At 41.7% G+C, this 24716-nt stretch overlaps 3 protein-coding genes across 8 annotated transcripts in view; 2 read left to right on the top strand and 1 right to left on the bottom strand.

Moving 5' to 3' along the window:
- ADGRF5 (adhesion G protein-coupled receptor F5) overlaps window positions 1-3716 on the top strand; it is a 47219-nt gene extending 43503 nt beyond the window's left edge. For 5 of the 6 annotated variants that reach the window (XM_085057019.1, XM_085057020.1, XM_085057017.1 and 2 more), the window contains 2 exons: window positions 1614-1698; window positions 2751-3716. In XM_085057019.1, the coding sequence (XP_084913145.1) occupies window positions 1614-1698; window positions 2751-2830 (165 nt within the window). In that variant the 3' untranslated portion in view covers window positions 2831-3716. Of the gene's footprint in view, window positions 1-284; window positions 1700-2750 lie in introns of those variants that run through there. The other variant, XM_085057021.1, reaches the window with a different exon arrangement.
- A 3249-nt stretch (window positions 3717-6965) lies between these two features.
- Window positions 6966-19637, bottom strand: MEP1A (meprin A subunit alpha). Its single transcript, XM_085057027.1, has 12 exons — window positions 19592-19637; window positions 18908-18948; window positions 18723-18801; window positions 18293-18410; window positions 16963-17138; window positions 15122-15343; window positions 14051-14200; window positions 11275-11490; window positions 9926-10384; window positions 8472-8642; window positions 7715-7922; window positions 6966-7331 (listed from the first exon to the last, which is right to left on the bottom strand). The coding sequence occupies exons 2-12, from the start codon at window positions 18914-18916 to the stop codon at window positions 7184-7186; spliced, it is 1956 nt and encodes a 651-aa protein (XP_084913153.1). The 5' UTR covers window positions 18917-18948; window positions 19592-19637; the 3' UTR covers window positions 6966-7183.
- Window positions 19638-22929: 3292 nt separating this feature from the next.
- On the top strand, window positions 22930-24078 carry LOC146440383 (taste receptor type 2 member 2-like). Its single transcript, XM_085057435.1, has one exon. It carries the CDS (start codon window positions 23125-23127, stop codon window positions 24076-24078), a length of 954 nt encoding a protein of 317 aa, XP_084913561.1. The 5' UTR covers window positions 22930-23124.
- Window positions 24079-24716: the final 638 nt, after the last annotated feature.

The raw sequence follows: 24716 nt of genomic DNA on the forward strand, positions 1-24716 counted from the left end.
ACTTTTAGTTAGAAAACAGAAAATGTCTCTGGCACTATTATTTATTCACAACCTGAGAGAAATGCAAGAGGGGCTTCTGGGGAATTATTGTTTCAATTTACACTTCTGCATTCATAACACCTTACAAAAAAAGACAGGATGTGTAAGAATCTTAGAATTGTTTGGGTTGGAAGGGACCTTCAAGATCATCTGGTTCCAGCACTCACCTCATCCAGAGCTGCCTATGGTGCTGGCATCATCCTGATATGACAACAAAGCCTGATTTTATATTGGTATCTGAACAGGGTTTGTTCAGAAGAGCCTGTACAGGTATTGCTAAAGAACTGGGAAGCCGACTTAAAAGCAAGGATAATTAAGAAGATGAGAACATAGGCTCAAAGGAGTTAAAGAGTCCCTTAGAGTTGAACTATCAGCTCAGAAGAGCAGCACTGGATCAAATCACTCCAACTTCCACAGGAATTGCTGAAGTTGGAAAGTACCCTCAGAGATGATCTTGCACCACACTCCCATCAGAGCATGGTCAGCTAGAGCTCAGAGCTGTGTCCAGTTGGGGTTTGAGTAGCTCCAAAGATGGAGACACCACCATCTCTGTGTGCAGCCTTTTCCTGTGTTTAACCATCCTCGCAGTGAGAAAGTTTCCTCTTTTTGGGATTTCCTGTATTTCTATTTGTTTTCAATGCACCTTGTCCTTTCACTGGGCACCAAGGAGAAAAGTCTGGCTGTGTCTTTACTCTGTTCCAGTCAGACGTCCCCAGCATGTCCTGGCATTGGGTTTGTTCCTCCCCAGGGACAGGAGGATGTTGCATTTCCCTTTGCTGAACTTAATAAGATTCCTGTCATTCCATTTCTCCAGCCTGTTGAGGTCTGAGAATGAGCAAATAAAGCAGTATCAAAGTGTTTGATTAAGCTTTTTATATGTGATTCATTTACCTTCTACTCTACCACATTATGATAAAGGTGACAACACACAACACTGCCTAATTTCCACCACCAAGGTACAACTAACGAATGAAAAAGGACTGAACAGAAAAAGATGTGTTTTCCTTACCTTTTTTTGACACATCTTTGGAGGAATCCCATTAAATTCTCAAACCACTCCAGAACTGAAAAAGAAACTTCATTTTAGCAGCAAAAAGTTCCTTCCTTCCTTCCTTTGCCTCTGGACTGCAGAGAGTTGTGTTCCAATGCCCTCTAGCGTGCCAAGTTAAATTTGCCTTGGATTATCTCAGGCTGCTGGCTGTCAAGGACAATCCCCATTCACATAAATCTTAGCTTTTCTGGCTACCCTAATAGCAATACTGCCAGGTAAGGGACCAGGACCCCTTACTGCCTGTTAGGACAGACTCTGGAGCCTAAGGCATTTTACCTGGCCAACAGTTAGAGACAAGCAGTTTGTGCCTTGTAGTTTCTTCTAAAGCTGATCTCCTTCTTCACCACTATAAACATGCAAATGTCCAAACTTGATACCTCACAAACATCTAACTTGGCCTTCTGTGAATTGTTTGCTCATATTACTGAGACAAAGTTTATTGGAACCTTTTTTCTTCTCCCTAAAATGGGGCTACAAAGAAAGTTGCAGGCTTTTGACAAAAAACAAATTTTCTCTCTTACAGTCATCCTCGCTGATCCTGGTGACACCAATGCTTGCTATGAGCTACCCATTTTCAAGAACTTTTAACAACTTATGTGGGAAAACAGGTATGTGACAATAGATCTCCCTTACTAAAGCATAAATGAGTTTTGGCCTTCATTCTTGCTCTCAGGGTCTGTCTGTCCTGATACCAATTTGCCTCTCCATGCATCCATAGATGGTTTTTAATTTTCTAATGCAAACAAACTGCAATAAGTCAATTGTAGCCTAATGCTAGAAGCACAATTGTCTATCTCTAAAACAATTATGGGATGTTTCACCAATTCTAAACCCCACTAATTGAGCTTTGTTTTGAGCTTAATGAGATCATGGCACAGTTCATTCATTATTCATTTACTCTACACCACCTTGGAGCTGTATTTCTTCAAAAGTGGCTCTCATTTTATGGACATCACCATTTAAGTTATGACTTTATATTGCAAAAATCACTGCTAGAAATATTATTTCATTTCTAAGTGCCCAATCTTTGTATCCAAACATTGTTCAGAGAAGATGGTGACATTCAGTTGAAGTGGGATGTGAAGGAGTTTAATGTGAGCACTCAACTGATTTTTAAAAGCCTTTTTATTAGTCAGGTAATGGAACAAAGAGACAGGACTACACTAGCCAGACACAGAAGCTTCCCACCACAAGAATGAGAGTTGCCCACAACTGCTTTCCCTGCTTCTGCCATCTCAAACTCCCCTTTTGTAGGTACTCCTCCACACTCTGTGCTCTTTGGCTCCCTGCACTTGGGTCTTAGTTTAGAGCCTTGTGGCCATAAGAGGGAGTGAGGTGGGATTCATCTCAGGAGCCTGGGGATGTGTTGTGTTCTGGATGTGTCCCCGTTCTCCAGGAGAAACACAAAATCCCTTCATTTATGTGAGTAAATCACTGCTCTGTGGCATGGTTGGCAGTTCAAGCTGACACATCCTGGCTGTGTCACCGAGCACAGTGAGTCCTGTGGCTGCTGGTATTGCTGTAATCCAGGCAGTGCCAGGGCTGCAGGGCTAGGCAGAGCCACCTTGGCCACCAGCACAGGTGTATCTGTCCTTACTTTGCAGTGCCAACACGTCCCAGGCTCTCTGTCCTTGTCTAACCCCTCTGCTTTGTTTTGCAGGAAAATACAGAGTATCTTCTTCAGAGCCATCCACCTCTTCCACTGAAAACACTTCCAAGGCATATTCCTTGCTTAACTGAAGCACTGCCAATGCTAAATTGTGTAACTCTGAAAGGACCTCTTCCAGGACACACACAAAAAGTACCTGGGAAGTGGAAATTCAGCAGGAACTGGACTGCTTCATTATGATTAAACTTGGTGCATTCTTCTGGAATTATAATTTCTGGGTAAAGTGTAAGGCAGGGAAGCTGAGAGAAGTGGAATTTTACAAGGTCTGCCAATCCCAGAAGAGATGACAAGGATTTGAAGGCCTTCAAGTGCAAGAAAGGACATTGGGAGTGAAGAATTCTCATCCCTTAAGTGGGTGCTTAGCATTATGCAGTACTGAGCCATGAATTGTAGTGCTTCACACAGTTGTTGTCCAGTGGATTTGGTATTTCCCCTATCAACTCTCTGAGTGATCCCAAATGCCTGTGCAGGTATACAAGTACCTCACAGCTTGTCTCCTGCCCTTGTATTATTGTCTAGAAAGGCCACAGTGGTATCCACTTTCTATTTAAGACTTTCTGGAACCAAAAATTCCCAAGTGAGAAGGCCCATTTCAGATCTTCACTATTGACTTACATAAAATGAAGACTGTGATGATTCCTGCGTGGTCTTCTTTCAGGTGGAAAGACTGAAAGCTCCATGTGGCACTTTTTTGTTTTGAAAAAACAATATTTTTCTTTCCCTTGATATATAATGTGGTAAGACAGAGATGGTTGCTGCCCTCTGCCACAGAGGGGACTGCATTTAGTTAATGCATAGCAGTGTGCAAGGAGTACCTTGTGTAAAGCTGTATGTTTGGGTCTCCTCTTAGAGGAGAATCACACTTGGAGGACTCAGAGAATAAACTCTGTAATTAATATAAATCACCATGTGCCAGGCAGGATGAATGGTTTCATATAAATTATTGCTCTAATAGTACATTTGTGGAACCAGTTATTTCAAGCCTGTATACCTTTAAAGGCAGGACTCCTGTCTTGAGAAGAACCTGAAAAGTATTTACAATGCACACAAATCTAACAAATTTTAATGTACAATATGGTAGATGGAATCACAAAGATTTAGATTTGAGGCCAATATCAAATGCTGCAGTCAGGTGGTACAGCCCTGTTTGATTATCGGGGAATCAGGCCTGTGTCTGCCAGTGGTGAACCTGTTCCCAGAATTTTGGCGTGAATCAGGATGGAAAACTGTTCCCTACTGTTAGAAGTACTTATGATGATTTGGTATGGGCAAGGGGGGCATGACTGAAGACAGTAATCAAGCAAATCAAATGTGATATTTATATTGAAAGCAATTGCTATTTGCTTCAAGATGTAGACATAATACCAAAACTAGAATGCACTTCGAGACAAAAATCCAGAATGTCTCTGAACTGCGTGGCCACTGGGAACTTGAAAATCCCACCTCTATGCATTATTCCTACCAAATGTTGCCCTTGTTCATCCATTTGGTTCAACTCATTCTGGAAGTGGCTTGTGCAGTACTGAGCATGCACTCCTGCTAAGAACAGGCTTTGCACGAGCTTTGAAGTCCCTGTAGACAGCACAGCCCCAGTCCCACCTCACCCTATCTCTGCAGGCATTTCATCGCAGGTTTCACCACACTGCCCAGTTCAGGGCTCTGGACTGTCAGTGCAGGAGAAATCAGGATGTCATGCCAAGCTGACTGGCACCAAAGGGCCACCTTTGTGTGGATCTTTAAAGTCCTTGCCAGTATAACAAAAGCTATGACAATTCACCAAAGAGAAGCAGCTAAGAAACCTGTGCCAGTTTAAAAGACTTGGGGGTCAAGGCTTCACTTCAATACTCACAGAGATAAAATGGGAGAGAAGAAAAGGGCAGGGTGCCGAATGGAGGAAGAAGGGGAAATGCATGGCAGCAAACATCCTGCACCTCTTTCCTGCACCTCTTTCCTGCACTCTCTGCAGCAGGAACCAAGTCTGTGGCATAAGCAGTGTGGGCAGTGGGCTCACCGACAGATTTCTCCCTTCACAAGTCTGGTATTTTGGGCTGTTATCCCAGTTCTTCCCTTTGTCCTGATCCAAATCCCTTCACTCACCTCCCATTCCCAAAGTCAAGGCTGTCACAGGCTCATTTCCTGATGATTGCTGTCACTCACGTGCCTCCCCTGCCTGGACAGCAGTCCCCCTGCCATGGCTGTGGCCTTGCCTGGACCATAAATAAACCAGCATGGGAACCAAATAGACCTTGCAGGGCTTTTCTTTTTGTGGTCTGGCTGCAGCACTCCCTCAAAGCAATGCTCTCAGGAGAGGCCACTGCTTGCCCCTGGTTCAGCACTGCTGTGAAATTCACCCAAATCATAGAGCCTATGTTGTCCCCAAGGCCAGGTGAGCCAGGGTAGCCAAGAAGGAGCCTGACCACAGTCCTCCCTGACAGGGATGGCCACCAGCCCTGCACTGAGATCCCCTGTGTAACTGCAGGTCTGCAGCTGCCAGCCACACTGGGAAGGATGAGGTGTCTTGTTAACAACAAAAGAAGTATCTACCCAGAACCATCTGGTTCCAGTCCCAGCCTTGGATGAGGAAACAACCATACAAGAGTTGCCCTGCTGTGATGCTCTGAAGGGAGCCAGACCATCAAACAGGGCCCAGATGCACCCAGGATCACCTGCCAGGACATCTGTGACTGGAAGCCACCACAGGTTCTCCTGGCAGAGAGGAGTCAGTGTGTGGTTTGGCAGAGTGGAGACTTGGGCTCTGTCTATGCAAGCAAATGGAACAGTGTCAGAGCCTACATGTGTGTTTGGAGTGCACAGTGACAACTTGCATTCTTATTCTTGGTGTCCCTTTGGGACACCCAAATCATGTGCAGGGAAGCACTTGTCTGGGACTTGCCTGGATCCTCTCTGCCTTGGTTTCTGTCTCACACATTCACTAGCAATCTGCACTGTGTGATTTTATTCAGCTTTATGGATCTTATGTCTTTCATTCCATAACTCTGTGTGATTTATGAGGTTGTAGACTTGGGTGGAAAACCCACTTAACCCAAGGGGGAGTCCCCAAATCCAGCTGACAGAAAGTAATGGGTTCTGCAATTCCCTCTCCCCTCTGATGAGATCCAGCCAGTCAGGCGTGTTGCAGGAAAAGCTGATATAAGTGTTTGTTTTGATTTTATTCCAAAGGCCGAGAATAAGTGGGACAGAGTATTGACTTGCTGATAAAGCCTTAATTAAATGGGTAGTTTGTTCCTACTCAAAGGACTGCTGTGATCAGCAGGATGTATGCAAGTGGAAGCCAGCTCCTTGTGTACAGTCTACTGCCATGAGAGTGCATTTTCCCTTGGCTGCCATCCCTTCTAACTTGTATCTGGTAAGTACAAAGGTAGCATCACATTCTGGGATTTTTTACCATTTGCATTCTGAACTCCTGCAGACACAAACTGCTCTTGAAGGAAACCTGGATGCCAAAGTTTCAAGCATGGAAACTGTTAGAGCCCTTGTAAGCAGAGATCTTAGGACATACTGGATCAGTTGCTTCCTGATACCTGCAGTAAGTGAGGGTATAAACACCTTGTCCAGCATACTGTAGTACCACAGTCTTCATCTTCATACACTCCCACCCCTCTCCTTGACTCGTGACTTGATGATTTTGAAAGACGTGAACTTAATGGCAATCATGACAGTTTCTACCCCATTATAATTTATACTCTGCTCCAATTTCACCCAGAGCCTGTTGAAATGATGGGAGTTTTATAGCTGGTTTAAAAAAAAAAAATTGCATTAGGCTTGGAGAATAGATGTACACTTGAATATTAAAAACCTCATGTGATGAGACCTTCTAGAAAGACAGCTAACTTTAATGTGGAAATATTTCCCTGCTAGAGCATTGGCCAAAAACATACATTTGTGAATTCTGTGTAATAGCTAATTAGTGTAAGTAAACCAGCACAGCCCCAGGGAAAGTGAGTGATGATGTACTGACTTACATAAATCAGGTTTGTACCCTTTAGAATTCTTGAGCAATTTTTGTAGGAACATTTCCAGAATCTTAATACACATGTTTTGGTGTGAATTTTACCAGTGTTTTGAGAAGCTCTGTCAGTTATTTAATCTAAGTTTGAACTGTGGCTGAGGATAAATGCATGGGCTCTCAGCACTGCTGCTTTCTATGGGATGAAGAAACAAAACTTTCAAAAAACACATGAGAAAGGCAGTGTATGAATTTTCATCAGACAGCAGCTCTACATGACACATTTTAACTGCCACATCCCTCAGAAAAAACCAGATTGCTGCCAAGCTGTTGACAGAGCTTTTCATCCATACGATGACTGGTTTTCTACAAGTTGTATTCCTAGTTTTTCACTCAAAATGGATATTTTATGAACTATGGAAAAACACCAGCTTGAGATTTGTCCCCCTGCAGTTTTTCATCTTCTAGCCATCATGGAAATGAGGACAATAGTTAAGACAATGGTTCCAGCAATTCCACCAATTGCCATTCCCAAGATGTTCCCATGGACCTGCATTGACTGACACCTCTCACCAGTGAAGAAGAAGGCTTGTCCTGATGGGCACCTGGGAAAACAAAGCACAGGCTCAGTGGATCAGGAGCCTTGTCATGCCCTCACCCCCAGGTCCTCACATGCACTATCCTGGATGAGCAGTTCCCATTGGAGGGGTGCACATCACAGCACCTCCACCTTGTTTGCAGGCTATTTACACACCCTGGAAGCACCAGAGGATAAGGGTTCTTTGCCTTATGCAAAGAAACTTCCCTGGTAGGGAAAGAAACCTCCCTGGCTGCTGGTAGGAACCAGTGACTGTGGTAAAATGGTTTATTTTCACTGTTCCTTGAAGACCTGGTGGCTTAGACTTCTGAGATCTGTGGCTCTGAATACTTTTTAGCTGCATCACTTGAAGAAGAAAGCCAGGCCAAGGAGGGAGGAGGTCTGTGGTACCTGCAGCTTGCTTTTCCTTTCACATTCACACAGACTCCATCATTCTGACAGGGGTTTGGGTCACAGGGGTCTGGCAGAAAAGGCAGCTGGTCTTGAATGGGCTGCATGTCTGGGGCTGCTCTCTTCTGCCTTTCAAGAATGAGGCCTTCCGTGAGGGCAGATTGCACAGATTCAACAGGAACTTCAGTGTTATTGAGGTGAATTATATCTTAAAAAAAAGGAGAAAGACATCAGAATTGGTGAGTGATGCTATGTGTAGTGTGCCTCATACCAGGGGCTCACAGAGAGTGAGCTCCTTATCCATTTTCTCTTTACAGAGCTCTTGCTGTACCACAAGTTCTGTGTATTTAAAGCACAAGATAGAAAATAGTACTGAAATTACAGAAACCGGTTTGGTAAATCTGTGATGTTTTGTGCTTTGAAAAATTATGCCAAGTGTGGCCATTTTATTTGGAAATTAACACAGTGGGAATGGCCTTTTAGTATGTTCAGTGCTTAGAAATGGACATAGATACTGGTCAGGGTGCTTAAAGGTGTCTAAGAAGTTAACATTCTAAAACTCACTGCCATTTAAATCCTTCTGAACTCACAATCACTTTTGTAAGCATCACCCACCAGACACTAGGACACAGAAATGCTTTTTAAAGTTGATCCCCATTAGAAGAGAACTTGGAGACAGGTGGCGAGAGTTATTTGAATGTATGAAAATAGAAAGAATCACCTGTTTTGTAAGGAGAATCGGGGAAAGGGCCCTTACCATTAAATTCTGCAAAAATAATCAGGTCATCATTTTTCAGGAAGCTTCTCCGTCTCATCTGGCTGTGGGATATGAAGTTATTCCACCCCCAGGATAAAGTTCTGTAGCAATTGCATGATTCATCAAATCTTCCAGCAATTGATGGTTTATCCCATATTATAGCTCCAGTATCTGCAAAGAGAAAATAAGAACCACAAAGTTGTGCAGCTCAAAGTATTACATGACCCTTTTCTACATTGCAACGTTAAAGGGGATTTATGTTGTAAAATCAAGTTCAGACCTGAAATTCACAAACAAATCACAGAGGACTGACAAACTAAGGGTGCTAGGGGATCATCAGGGATGGTCTGCATGGGGATTCTTAGTCTGTGTCAGGCCATTGAGATTCCACAACTCAGCTTTCATTGAGAACTAACAAAACAAAAATTACCTTCTCATTGTCACCAGCTAAGAGCTGCCTCCTGTATAAAGACACCTCCCCATCAGTTTTAAGTACCTGTGGTTTAGAATTTAGTAGATTTTGGGCATTGCTGTGTTTCTGTTAAACATATTCATACTTAATGTTTAAAAGCTCCTACTGAAAAAGTATGCACTAAAGTTCCACTGGAAAAGGTGGAAGGAAATCTCTAGTATTTTATACTGTACCAAACTCAATGCTGCCCCATTATTCTTATTTCTTTCATACACTTACAGAATGACTTCTGTTAGGAGGCACCTTAAAGATCATCTTTTTCCAAACCCCTGCCATAGGCAGGGAGACTTTCCATTATCTCAGGTTTTTTTAGGCCCCATCCAGCCTGGCCCTGAATCCTTAGAGGAATGAGGCATCCACAACTTCTCTGGGCAGCCTATTCCAGGGCCTCACCACTCTCACAGTAAAGAATTTCTTCCTAATATCCAATCTAAACCTGTTCTCTTTCAATTTGAAGCCATTCCCCCTTGTCCTGGCATTCCATGCACTTGCAAATAGTCTCTCTCTATCTTTCTTGCAGGCTCCCTTCAGGTGCTGGAAGGCCACAATTAGGTCACCCTGACTGTTCAGCCTTCTCTTCTCCAGGGTGAACAATTCTGAATTGACACATCCATGAGAAAGTGTGAATGTTGTGCATTCAGACCATGTAGGTTGAAGTTCACCGAGTATGTAGAAGTTGACTGAGCCTCCAAAATGCAGTTTTAACCATAGGTAGAATGGGAATTGCCAGCTCTTGGGAAAAATCTATATTTAGAATCAAGCTCAGATATCCCAGGGGTTATTCATAATAACACCAACCTTACATGTGTCACTTCTCACATTATACAGTCTTCCACAGGCAGGAATTGAGTCACACACAGGGAATATGTACACAGGAAAGTGTCCCAGATTGGGAAATATGTCCATAGTTGCCCATCTCTGTGTCCTACACTCAGATTCCTTGGCTCTCATTGCCAACATTCCTCCAGGGGGGCTCCCTTACCTGAGTTAACGTGGTTTTTGCTTGTGGTGAAGCTTCTGCTCGAGGACATCCTTTTCAGGATGTCGGGGTCCTGGTCCAGCACTGTGAGTGTGGCCTGGCGGTTCAGAGCTGGCCACTCCAGAACTGCATCGTTCTCTCCACTGCACAGGTGGAAGGCAACACGAGAGTAGCCTCTGCTTTGGTAGTTGGGAAACACAGTGATGCCAAATCCATAACCCTCAGGGCTGTAAAACCGAGGGCTTTCAATAACACTGATGGATGTGTTCGCAAGGATTTTGCTGAAGTTCCGGATGACCCACACAGCTGTGGGACAGGGAGTCTCTGTCAGAGTGACATCATCAATAGCAATCCCACCAGATGAAGAGCTGGGATTGCCTTTTAGTCCTTGGAAAAAGTAACGAAACTTCTTCTGAGCATTGAGGGTTACATGGGCAATTTTCCAGTTGGAGTCACTGTCCGCTTTGGTGAAAGGAAAGCAAAACATTGCCATTAGTGTGATTAGAGACACTGTGAAACAACTTGCCCATAGCCATCCATCCCAGCTGCATTTTTAGACAATTGGACCTTCTCACAATTGGTCCTCTCCTGAAGGCTAGAGATCTTAATTTGATGCTGTGACTATAATATATCCACATTGCTTTATGCTTTGAACATGCTGTAAGAGGAAATCTTCACACATTAGGGAATGACAGTCTCTAGTATAAAGGGTAACGTGCTAAAGGCTAATACAAAAAAAGAAGGTGGGAATCAATGATCCAATGTATTAGAATTATTTTTTTCTGCCACTTCTCCAGGGAGTTGTCCCTCCCTGCAAGCTGCTGCAGCCTGATATAAGGAGGTTATGACAGGTCTTTTGTTTAGACAACATAAAACACATGGAGCTGCAGGGACTGAGTTTGTCCTATTTAGCAAATCACCTGAAATGGGAATCCAGTTCACGTTTCCAAAACTGCATATGCTTTTATATTTATCAATATCTAAAAATCAGTCTGGGGTTCTTATTGAATGCAGAGGAGCAGAGGTATTTACACCTGAACAGCCCACTGTTAGACCATATAACAGCCAGTGGAGACACAGCCAATTGATCTCCTGCATGGCTTGGGGTCCCTCTCAATAACCAAGTGTAACATGACATTAGGTATGTGACTTCAGCTGAGAAGACCAAAATCACATTATTACAACCCACAGTCTCTCTGCTAAATGCCCTCATGTAAATTCTTAGCTGTATTGCAAGATATTCTGCTAACTTCAGGAAAATCTTTTCATTTCTGAGCCAGTCTTCTGCATTCATGAGCACAGGAAGATAAATCCTCCCCCTACCCAAATATTCATCTTATTTCCAGAAGTACCTTGAAAGGTTTGAATTTTCCTCATCTTGCGAATGTTCCCAGTGCCATCATCCTCCTTAAGCCAGATGATCAGCTTGTCAGAAGGGCTTCCTGTGGTTCTATAGAAGAACTGGAGGCACTGCTGAGTTCTCTTTGGATAAAGGATTCGAGACTCTAGGATAGCCACCTCCTCTGCCTGGCCAGAGCTGGTGTCAAAGAACATGAAGTAGCCAGCATCTGGGGAGAAAGGGTAGACTGTCATTGCCTCTTTACACATTTCCTGCAAAGCTGTGCAATGTAAATTCATAATTTCAACTGCACTCTTTTAGTGAGCAGAAGGGGAGTACTGAGCATGAATAGTAACAAAAATGGTATGTGATAACCATCCAAGACAGACTGGGATAAGAATATATATGGAACTCACTGCTGTCAGCTCATGTCAATTTAGCGTTAGTTGGTCTAACTGGAATTTGGATTCCTCAGGAATGTCAGAGATATACGAGGCAGAGGATTCTGTGCTGACCACAAGCAATTAGTAAATACATTGTTTTTACTTGATTCATACTGAAGATAATCTAAAAATGAGATCTTAGAGATCACATGCTATATTACCTTGTAAAGAGTAATTTCTTATCAGCAATAAAGATAATAAAAAAGGGTTGGACACAACACTAGCACTGTCCTGACCTTGAACATGAAAGTCTTTTTTTTATAGCTTGCCCAAACACTTCCAAACTCAATTATTCAGCTTAAGAAAATTATTTAAGAATTCCAGCTCCTCTACTTCAATTTCCCATTAACATTTTTGAAGTGTTCTTTACTTTGAAGTGTCTACTTTTATCCTTATATTTACAAGGATTCTCCATTTGCATACCTATCATATCTTGGTATCATATGAAGTTGTCATGTCTTATCTAAATTCTGTTGCTTTTTTAGTTACTCAATTTAGTCAATGATTAAATTAATAAGTTAAATCATTGTAGCTGTTGTGTGAAAGTTCCATGGACTCTTGTCCAAGATAACATATCATAGAATCACAGGATGGTTTGGGTTGGAATGAACCTTAAAGATCATCTCATTCCAATAGTTAAACCTGCAGCTGCACAAAGGCAGTGCAGCCTCCTGCGTGGTTACTGCAGGGTTTTGAGATGTTTATCGGGTTCTCTCTAATCAGTCAGGGGGGTTCTCTCCATTCCCTTCCACAGAGTAGCAGTGCTTTGAACTCATGTCCACAGAAACCTTGCCAGAGATTGCTCTATGCAATGCATAACATTTGACCATCAGCTAAACTTACTTTAAATTTAAGTGCATTAAATGTAAGTATGACCACTCTTGCTCCAAGTGAGAAGCAGGGCTGTGAGCCTGTTGTTGAAATTTTTATTGTAACAAACCCCCATATAATCTAGAGTCTACCTCCTTTTTGACGAGAATGTCAAACAAAGGCAACAAAAAGTATCTATGGCAATTAGAATATGGCCCTGGCAGACTTCAGCAGACTCCCTAAATGTTAAGCTGTAATTTCCCTCCTTCAGTTTAGCCAGCAATAAGTCAAAAACCCAGGACATCAAAATAGTCCAGGCAAAATAGGATCCATCTATGTTAGAAACTTAGAATTTGCCCCCACTTGAGATGACTGCAGAACCAGTTCTCAAAAAATGTTTAAATTCCTTATGGAGTCAATGACCCTTTGGAGGTGCTAAAAGGAGAGACACTCCTACTCAGGCAATTAATTTCTACACTCTGGAGATCCTCAGAGGCAACCACCTCTTTCCATTCACTCTTCAAATAACATTGATACTTATTTTGTACTGAGTCACTGGATGTTAAATCCTAAGTGCACATTAAGTGCCCAGTTCAGGCAGATTGGATTTTACCTGATAAACAACTCAAATTATTTTTTTAAGTTACAGTTAGACTGTATGGGGTGAGAAAAAGAATTAAGAGTCAGCTGAGGGTTAGAAGAATGTATTTCTAGAAAATGACAGGTGGTTTTCTTGAGTTATATGGTATTTTTTGACCTGATTAATGTCTATCAGCATTATTGGAGGTTGGAGATCTGTTCCTTCCAGTGGGTGTGTCACTTGAGGGGAATAAGCTATTCCTGAGTGCAGCAAGTCAAAGAGTAACAAAGCACAAGTGAATGTGCTTTAGGTCAAGATTCCTTCCCCCTCTACTGAGGCAAAATTTACCACAGAGGACACTTTTATCATGGAAGTGTGTAGTAGTTTACCATGTCTAAACAATGACAAATCAGGCTCTTGCTTTTCAGCACTGCCTGTTGAGATTTAATCTTTATTCTCACTTGTAAACTAGCAGCCTGTGACTGTGACTGGGGCTCACTGCACTACTTTTGAGACAATCTTCCTTTGAAAAATGGTGACATTACCACGTCAAAATAAAAAGTACCCCTGAACTCCTATAATAAAATCTTTGCAACATTCTTCTACTTCCAGAATTAGAATTCCACAAGCTTAACATCCCATTTCTATTGCAAACACAACATTTATGAGTGTCTACAAGTGCTGTTTGATTCTTATCCTGAGATAATATAACTCTTAGACATTGGAAGTTGCTATAAATAATTTCCCAGGTTATATTTAAAAGACCTCTAGTTAAGATTGTTCTTTATCCTCTTTGATCTTGCTGGTGTGGACAACATTCCGCTAAATTGAAAAAGGCTAGTGACAGTGAGAGTGCAAACACTGTACAGAGTCTTTAGCAACTTCTCTGCACCCATATCATTGTAGTCAGCCCTGGGGAAAACCCAGCTCAGAAAGTGTTCTGTTCCTTGTTTTACCTCTACAGCGCCCAGAAAGGGTGTGGTCCTCCTGCCCCACCACACTGCCCTGTTGGTGCACCCAGTCTTGGTCATGGCTGGTGCCCTGGATCATACCACAAATGTTTTCATACTCAAAAGAACACTGGTCCAAAAAGGTGTGAGTTGAAGCTGAAAAAAAAATACACACATGGTCACCTCTGAGTAGTTGCTCAGTAAAATTTCTGCTCTAATTTTGGGAGGGGTTGTTTACAGTAAGTGTAACCATCCTGTTAGAGAAGACAACCCTCACGTTAGTGGATTTGATCCCAGTGACTCAGAAGAGGAAACTTTTGATTCCTGGGGAGGTTCCCTGAATAAAGACAACAACCTTTGACCTCTTTGCAGAAGGTTAACAAGCTCCACATGGCAGTGACTGATGGTGGCTGTCTTTGTGTTTATTTCCCAGCCCTGGTGCATTTAACCATTGCTCGGCTGAGGTTATCATTCTTCACAGCTCACTTCTCTGCTTGATGAACTTGAGCTCTGTCCTTCCACTCCAGGCAAAGTCCAGCCTGTTACCTCAGGCTGGTTCAGCTGAATTTGCCTGCAAGGTGATGCTTCTGCTGGCAGATCTGAGGGGGCAATAACTTCTCGGTAACAACCGTGATTGGTGATAACAACTCCAACCAGCTCAGCAAGCACCTTGACAGAGTGGGACTCTAGACCTAGCCAATCTCAGGCCCAAAATAATCTGATTAAGACCAAATGTCAGTAAAAGGGGGCAAAGTGCAGTTGCATTCACGTCAAAAATTCACAACAAATCTGCCCACACATTAGCAGAACACCACAGGTCTGAACTCCTGAGAGCGGCATGGAAGAAAAGGTGTGAATGGTTTGACTTTCCTTGACTAATTTTTACAGAAATAATGACAGTGAGAAGAGCCAAAAATAAGATGAGAAAGGAATAAACTGTGTTTATCTGCACACCACAGATCCTGTCCCATGACTCCTTGAGCTTTTAGAGGTGGCTTTAGAGACATAAGGGAGGTGAACCAGCCAGGCTCAAATATAACCAAGGAAACAGTTTGCTATGGTTAAATTCTGACTTACTGCAGTTGTACATGCGATTCAGTCTTTCCAGGTCAATGGCACTGAGGTCTAGACGTTGTCCAATTATGTCATCAAATGCTGGTATCTTTGCTGTGATTGTGGGGATACTTTCATTTTTGTTAAATGAAAAGGGTTGATAGTGCATCAATGATTCATAGTCGTAGGGGGTGTTCAGATCAGTGATGTAGCTGTCATCATACTTTGCAAAATTGTGCTCTTTGCCTGGTAAAAGAACAGAAAAGTGCTTCATTTTTAGAAAAAATGGAAAGGAAATGTCACTAGCGTGTCCCCTTGGATACACTTTTCTAAGGCACAAATGATATACCCAAAAGCAATTACTTCACAACAAAATATTGAAACTCAGCAAGATACGTGTTTGTCATTTGGACAACAAAGCAGTGCCTTTGGATTGCAGTTCTGTGCCCTCATAGGTGACTTCAGTAAATTTCAAATCAAGTATCAATGAGCTGTAAAGAATGGGCTACATAGGAGGTTAGATAAGGTGGTTTAAAAGTAACGATCCTGAAGAATTAGGTTTATGGATTAATGTATTCCATTCCAGAACCTGTGAATATTGATGCAAATATTTCCTAGGATATTAGATCATATATAGAGAAGCCCTGGAACTCATTAAGAAGACAAATAGGAAAGCCCTGGAATGTCTTCAGGTTCTGTTATTCCTTGAAGCAATGAATGTCCTAGCGATATCTGGGAAAAAAGAAAGATATTTTTACCCTAGGTTTACAATACAGATATGATATTTCTATCGAAATGGCTTTTGGAAACACATTTGTCATGGTTTCTTGGTGAAGTAATTTGTCCTTAGAGAAAGTTTTTCATTATGAAGGTGTCTGCTAGGGCAAAGAGAAGGAGTCATTTCATATGTTTTGGTATAGAAGTGAAAAGAGCTTGCCAGCATTTCTGACTGCAAATAATGTTTTCAGAATGTTTGGCATTCTTTTTCAAAGGCAAAACAGCACATGACTGTGCTGGTGAATAATTACAGTTCCTCTGCATAATAACTGCTCTTCCCTTCTGCAAATCACAAAGGTCTTCAGTTCAAGGCTTGAGATTATATAAGAGCTTGGAATTGTTTTCTTACAGATACTTGAATTGCACCTTTTATCAAAAATAAATAAATAACCCTCCTCTAGTCACTCCTTTTCAAATGAATCATTGTTATGTAATACAGAATCAGATCTCACAGGGGACAACAGGAAAAACCACCTAGGGACCAAGGGGACTGTGCAGAGTTGGCTGAAACTCATAAAGCCACTGAACCTGATGATATTAAACATGAAAGCAAAACCCTGCAGAGAATTGCTGGGCAGGAGAGAGCAGGACAGAGCCCTATTTCATATTTCCCATCTGATCTAATAATTTTGAGGGCTTTTCATGTGCAAAGTGAATATTTCCAGTTTCAGGAAAGCCTGAATCTCTGAATATAAAAACCTTTCAGATTTTGAAGGGATCTTTGCTTAAAGAAGAGCGTCCTCAAAACTCACCATCTAAATAACTTTACAATTTGCATTACATGGTAAAAAGAAGCAGATTCAGAGAGAGGGGAAGTGATTTGTTCAAAATAAGAGAGCAGACCAATCCTGGAGCCAAGGGGAAATAAAAGACCTGATTTCCAGGCAGAGCCTCTCTCTTCTAGTCTTAAATAAACTCTGGGTTTTGACTGGAGAAGTTGTATCAAAATTTCTTGATTTACAGTGGCCTCAGATGTGGCCCACTGTTTCGAAAATTCTGTCTTTAGGAAGGTCTTGAAATCTAGAAGTGAGAGCAGGATATTGATAAATCTGCACTTTGTAAAATCTGACTTGAATGTTAAAACCCACCTGGAATAATTTCATCCCACCAGATATTCACGTAGTCATCCCGGTCCATCCTTGACTGCTCATGGTAAAATCCTAAAGCATGAAGGATCTCATGTTCCACAATTGCTCTGTAGTCACACCCTGACCCAATTGAGAGGTTCTGTCCACTCTGCAGGTTCCCCACCATGGACCAACATCTGTGAAAAAAGGAGACCTTAATTTCTGTTCAGTAAAGTTTTCTTCTCTGTATTTAACTTTGCAATCTGTTCACTGGTTGGAAAGTAAGATCATTAAAGTTTTTAATATGAAAGGAGTCACATAAATAATTATTTATATGCTGACCACATGCCTTGATACTCTAAAAAGACTCTAATCTGAAAGCAGACTCACCCCCAGAAACTATCACTTCATTACTTATCCTCTCTGTCAGAGAAGCTCACCCTGCACTTTTGAGAGCCACAGAATTTCAGTCCTGCATCAGCTGCCATTTTGCCCAGAAACATAAAACATACATGGAAACCGTAAACTCATCAAAACAGGCTGAGCTTTTTTGCAACCACTTAGGCTAGAAGAAAGAGTCAGGAGTATTTAGAATAGCAACATTTGGTCCTTTTTAACAGCAACCATGCCTTGCATTGGCCAGAGGTGTGAAAATACATTTCTTGTATTAAGCCCTTCGATACTGACTTGTCAAAAATCATGGTGCTTTTAATCTTGTAAGAGAAGTAGGACACTCAAGGAAGAGCTGAAGGCAGAAACATGAACTTCTGGTAGAACAAGAAATATTCACAGCTGATGTATTGAGAAGATTTTTTTGCTTTTCAAGATATTTTTTGCAAAACACACTTAGCTGTAAGAAATAAAATAAATCCTTCCAGTTCCCAAAAATTTGAATCCCTGTGTATAAAACCCTTCCAGATTTTGAGAGACCATTCATTAAAGAAGAGCCATGTTTAAACAATAGAAATATTACAATAAACTGTCTTTTCACTGCTTTTTTTGTCTTTCCAAATTTCCAAACTTAAATTCTAGCTATTCACATTCACATTCTTGCTAAGTTAAAAGGATGTACATGGGGGTTTTCACTGAAATGGAAAACAACCCTAGATGGAAAAGTGGAAGCAGTTGATGAATAACCAAAGATGCTGGGATTCACCTTCAGCGCTCATCCTCTCAATAACAGCAGAGGGCGGCAGCTGCTTGCAAACTCTGTGTTTAAGAACTTGAGTTTTTCCCTGGCAGCCTCTTTTTCTCTGCTGACAACAAACCTTTAGACTGCTGAAGTCAAATGCAGTGTATTCCCAGCTGATTCTACACGGCAAAATTAAACAGAAATTGATAATACCCTTACCCATCTTGTTTGCTAAAGAAAATGTAGGATTTTTCTCCTTCATATGGCTTGAAATCAATGCAAGACTTCAGGCGGAACATTTCAAATGCCTGGAGAATGACTCCTTTGGCATTCAGGTCTGGAAAACAAGGAAAGAACCTTTAATACATTGCAGTTTCTTCACCTTGGAGAAGTAAGATATTACAGATACACACACAGAATCAAAGGAAAAGAGAAATTACTGAATTTTATTAAATTGTGGTTTGCTGTGTTAGCTGTAGAAGAAAGAAAAAAAACTTTTATATAAACAAGACTATGATGAGCAGTTATTAGTGAATGTTGACATTTTTAATGGGAGAGAAACAGTTCTGAAAAAGGCAAATTTTTTTTCACAGTGACTCCAGTGCAAATAAGGATTGGAGCTAAAATCTTAACAAAGTGTCTGCATTACCTAGGTCATCACCCAGAATATAGGGAATGGGGAACTTCCATCTGTAGGTCTCATTTCTTAAGGCATTTCGTTGATTTTTCTGAAAAAGGAATTAACAGCTGGTGATGCATCTGCTGTAGGGAGATGAGCTGATTTGTAACAAAAATACAATTAGGACAAGTGACAGAAATCTTTTAATTACTTACAGGGAGCATGATGTCACCCTGAAAGAGGTCCAGTCCAGCAGCTGAAAGGGAATTTAATAAAAAACAGTGTAAATGAAACATCAAATCTATTTAATTTCATAAGCCATATGAACAAGGTTAATGTCCTTGGGCATCTACAGAAAATAAATAAGGACCAGCCTCTATACACTGAGATACAGGTAATAAGAAAAATAACAGCAGTTTCTAGTTTCTACTCAATATTTACTTCTTGGCAATGTCTGCCTTTGTGGTGGCACCATTATCCATGTCTCATTTGATAACCTCTGCTTGCTGCCAGGCAGTGACAAGAGTCACACAGTGAGACAGTGGTCAATAAACACCTAAGCTGTTTTCCATGTTTGCAAAACTTTATAAAAATCATATAAAGATAGGCAGAAAATGCTGTTGGGACTGCAGAGTCCTTCTGACTCATGCAGTGTTTTTCTGCCATAGCACCATGGGTCTGTCCAAATTTCATAAACAAAAGACATCCCCATCTGTTGTTTACACAGCAGTCCTGGAAAGACTGAGGTGTCACAGAGAGAGGAAGGTAATTCAGAGCTCACTTGATTGTATTTCTCTTGTTACCATGAGCTGCCTGACCATCAGTCCTTTACAATACTGAAAATTCACCACTTTGCCTACAACTTTTCAGGCCTTGTGAGAATTTAGGCATGAACTCACCCAAGTTGATGTGGGGAATGTCTTTGAATGTCTCACCAGCTCCAGCATCTGCAAGACAGTCAAAACAAAGTGTTTGGATGTGGTGGCACACAGCAAGAAGAAGGAAATGCTTCAAAATTCAAATCAGCTCACTCAGCACTTACCAGCTTCACCGGAGGGGTGTCCCACCTGGAAGAGAATGGAAAACAACCAGTATAAGGTATGAGGTATGAGATGCCTCAGGACTGATAGGAGCCTATAGAAATCAGGTTTTACTTACAGAGACTGGAGAACCATAGACAGAACTTAGCAGAAGTGTCAGGCAGAGTGACAAGATGCTGGAGCCCATTTTTGCAGTGGGAACAGAAGCTGGTCCCTCTCATCTCTGGCAATATATAGGGCATGTTGCTGAGCTTTCCAAGGAGTGTCAGCCAACCAGTGTCAGACTTTCTGCTTTTGAAACATTATTATAACAGTTGGATTTCCCCCTGGATGGCACCTGATGGCATTGCTCTTATCAACTACCTAAGTCCACTTGGAGGAACATTGCAGAGAGGAATGTGGTAACTTCATGTCTTTAGTGCATCTGGTGAGAGATCCACCCAGATTTCACATCACAGCTTCTCCATCTGGCCCAAAGTTGCTGACTCCTTCCCCTGTGTTTGTTACCTGTCAGCATTACAATCTTGACTGCACAGGAGAAAAGCCACACTCTTAAGCAGAATTATTCCATGTTTATAACACTCCAGTGCCATTAGAATTTGGCCCAGTGCTGCTTTCAATTAATAATTAACATCACATTGTAAAGATTAGAAGTAAGAGAGATATGACTATGAATGCCCTGACAGTGTTTTCCCTCAGTTGATCCCATCCCAGAACTGATGCTCCATGCAAAACATGCCAGTCTCTGCCTCCAGAAGTGGTCACTTATACCAGTAATCCTTGGCCTTCCAGTTTGATGTTCCTTTTCTTCCTGGTGGGTGTCAGAGATGACAAAATCTTGTCTTGCACTTTGCTGTCTTCTTTCTCAGGGGACATGGGGCAGGAAGAGCACATGATCCAACTGAGCCAAGGCTCCATAAATCTCTAGTTTGCTGTGCATCAGTATTCCCACAGGTTCCATGTGCCCTGGAGTGCCTGAGTGCCTTTAACTTGGGCATGGAATCCTGCTCCTTCATTTCACATTTGAAATTACAAGTCATGAAAGTGAGGATGATCACCTCTGTGTTCAGCAGTTAGATAGGAAAGGGTTTGTCCTCTGACACCACCACCCACAGCACAAGGCAGAGAGCTTGAGCAACTAGGTTTGAGTGGGAAATGGGCCTTTTACTAGAAAGAAGGCAGTCCTTCAACCTAAGCAACATGTTTTTCTCTAAACAAATCAAAGTGGGAAGCTTCTAGTAAGACATCACATTGCAGAGGAAAAAGTACAGAGATCTTTTCTTGTTTGTAGAAGAAGGGCCCCAAAGCATTGATCTTTCACCCAACATACATGAGTCTTCTTCAACACTTAGGAATGATTGTGTCTAAGGACACTGACACCTAAGCTGAACTGAACACACCATTAGTAAAAGAGAAGCACGTCTTGATACATCACATAAAGGCCATTTTCACAGGTGAACAAGGAGAGTCAAAACACTGCAGAAAGCTACATTTGCAGATATGTAGCAGTGGATGTGAGAAAGAGACAAAAAATTGAAGCAAAATCATAACAGTCTGAAAACCACTTGGTTTTTAGAACCCTTAACTTTAAAGTAACTCAAGAACGTAAAGAGGATGTCTAAAGATAAGTCATTCTGAGGGCATATATTTGTTTTCATACATATATAAATATATATATATGTAGGGAATCTCTTGGAGCCTCTTTAGAAACTGGAATGGGCTCTAAGATCTCCCCAGAGTCTTCCCTTCTCCAGGCTGTACAGTCCCAGCTGTCAGCCTGTCTCCATAGCAGAGGGGCTCCAGCACCAGTTTCATTTGTCCTCCCTGGAGGGCAGTGCATGCACATTCTTCAACTGGGTGCAGTTCTGTAAAAAACTTCGTGATGGGAAAAGCTGTTGCTCTTCCACTTTGGGTAGTACAGCAGGTGTCTTTTGGTCTCTTACACCACAATGCATGAAGCACCCAAAATTGTTGTACATCAGTATTCCCACAGCCAGGGGCAGATCCACCCTGGATTCCTAGACACAGGCACAAGCTGGTGTCACTAAATGCAGATAATACCTTTTGTTGATCTGTTTACACTGGTTTTTACTCTACTGTAACACAAATAAACTCTGAGACAGAAATGTGGCTGAAATTTATGTCCTCTGTTGAAGCAAGAATGTAAACAAACATCTCCTCAGCTGGAAAAACTGTCATATCAAAGTGGTACCAACCACATTCTTAATAAAAAAAAATATCCATCCAGCTTCCCAAATTTTGGGTAAGTCTGTTCCCCCTTGTAGAGCTTGAAATCAATACAAGACTGAACTTGTCAAATGCCTCCAGGTTAATAACATGAGCATTCAGATCTGAAATACACAGCAGACAATAACAACAGCAATTGCTCTGCTTTTAAAATATTATAAATATCTATAATTCTAGACAGAATGAAAAAGTGTACATTGAAAAAAAGAGCATATAAAAAAAAATCTACCTGGATGAAAGACTAGGAGACTGTTAGCAAAATTGCCTGACTCGAGTAATTTTGGCAAAAGTCATTGAGAGATAATCTTTTATCAGATAAACTGATAGTGCTGAAACAAGCAAGCAGGCTTTTGGACATCCAGGACATTGTTCAAGTACCACTGGAAAATTTTATTGCATGTTATAATATAATCTGCAGTGCTGTCAACTTGGAGCTCAGGGCCAGTAAAAAGAGATAGAGGAGAGATACATATGATTTTAAAAGCAATTTACAATTTCTTTTTCCTTCTGTATTAGGCAAAACTTAAAATATTGTGAAAAATTCCATGGCAAAAATGATAATGCTCTGAATTATTTTACTTGGAAAATATCTGCATATCCTCTCGGTCTGTACTGAGGTGGGACTGGTAGGAAGAAACAAGGCACAAAGGGTAGAAGAGATCAACATGAATGTTTATCAGATTAGGATCTCCTGATCTGATTACTCACATCACTGCCATGGCTGTGCTTTGCTGAGTGCAAACCCCACTCTAAGTTAGCATCAACGGTGACCAAAGAACAAAAGAATCCATTTCTTGAAGCCTGACACTGATCAAACATGGATCAGACTCAAAACCACAACACTTTCCACTGCAGAAAAACATCTCTGCTCTTTGTGTCACCCAACACAGCCCCACTGAACCAACATTCAAATAGTGCACAGTGACACTGGCCTCGAGTAAGGGGATACCCAGCACATTTACATCCCTGCACCTGCCCTGCTCCCCACAGCACTGCCACCAAAATCCCCCCAGCAGCAGCAGCAGCAGCTCTATAAAGCTCCTCCTGCCATCCCTGACACTCCAGCAACAGCAGCCACTGACCTGCCTGAGGCACTGCAGCCACAGTCCCCTTGGCCAGCACAGCTCTGCTCCTCAGCTCGCAGCATGGAAGTTTGTTACTCTCCACAGCAATTCAATGTCACTGCATATGGGGCCACATCTTTGGCCATCATCACTCTCGAGACATTTGCTGGCATGTGGATAAATGCTTTCATTGTTTGTGTGCTTTGCATTGCCTGGGTCAGAAAGAAAACCTTGAACTCTATTGAGAAGATCTTGCTGCTTCTGGGATGTTCCAGGTTTTGGCATTTGTGCTTCTCAAGTTTATATTTATTTCTTTCATTAATTTATTCCAGTTACTCTCATGTTCAACCCATAATTCAACTAGTGCTCTCTTTTCATACCTTTTTTAATTATTCCAACTTGTGGGTTTCAGCCTGCCTTTGTGGTTTTTATTGTGTAAAAATTGCCAATTTCAGGAACAGCTGCTTCCTCTACCTGAAAGTAAAAATTGACAGGATTGTCCCTTGGTTCCTGTTGGGGTCAGTGCTTTCAGCCTTCACTATCGCCATCGTTATCTATGACCTCATTGAAAATGTGCACAGTAGCAATCTCAATTTCACCTGCCTCGGAAATAGCTGGGAAGCAGATATGAGACTGGATAAGTATTTGTTTCCTATGTATTTTCTCATGGGCTTTGAATATGCTGCTCCATTCATGGCAGTCATCTTTTCTGCTCTTTTCCTTCTTTTCTCCCTCTGGAGACACAAGTGCAAGATGCAGACAAACTCCATGAAGAGCCTCAGCGTGGATGCCCACATCAAAGCCATGAAATCTATTCTCACCTTCTTTGTAATGTATAGCATGAACTTTGTATGTTTGATCTTGACAATAATTTATGCCAACGAGAATGAAAATACCATAATGCTTGTTATATCCATATATCTCTGTGCTTTTCCAGGTGTTCATTCCCTCATTCTGATTTTCAGCAATCCTAAGCTGGAAAAGGCACTGAGAAGGGTTCTTACCTGTGTGAAGCGCAATGTTTGCATGAGATAGGAACAGTCACAAAAGCTGTAGCCCATGCAAAATGCTGATCTTTCACTACAGAAAACAAGTAATGTAATCTCTAATGCAACTCTCCAACTGTGTAGATGACAGAGATGTTCTCTCTTCACCATCTAAGTTAAGAAAACTTCAGTCATACTTATTGAACTTAATTATTTTGTGTTAAATACATTTCTATTGTACATAGATTTAGCTAAATTTTTGTGAGGTATTTTTGTTATTAACAATGTCATTTAGGCCTGGTTTAGGAATGAGGAATAACATCCCTGTGTGGTGAAGGGATTAATGTGGGCGTGAGAGTCTGCTGGTGGGGTGAGAGATTATCAGGCAGAGGCCCTTTCCATCTGCCTGTGCTTGGTGGGAGAGGGAGTGATGCTAATTAAGTGTTCAGCTCCTGCTCAAGACCCACAGCCTTTGTAATCAGAACTCTTGATATCCCTCATTTCCACATCTACTGGCTGCCCACCACCATTTAGGATGCCAGCAACAGGGGATTTTCACTGCAGCCTCACCTCCACTTCTGCCAAAAGTATAGATTTGGCATTTGAAGTCCTTCATGGCAGAAGAGGAGAATAAAACCCCACTTTGCAGACAGGACAGCAGGATTGCTTCACTCTCATCCCCAGAGC

This window comes from Lichenostomus cassidix, chromosome 3 (assembly GCF_008360975.1).
Source record: "Lichenostomus cassidix isolate B80296 chromosome 3, HeHo_3.0, whole genome shotgun sequence".
In the NCBI taxonomy this organism is placed as follows: domain Eukaryota; kingdom Metazoa; phylum Chordata; class Aves; order Passeriformes; family Meliphagidae; genus Lichenostomus; species Lichenostomus cassidix.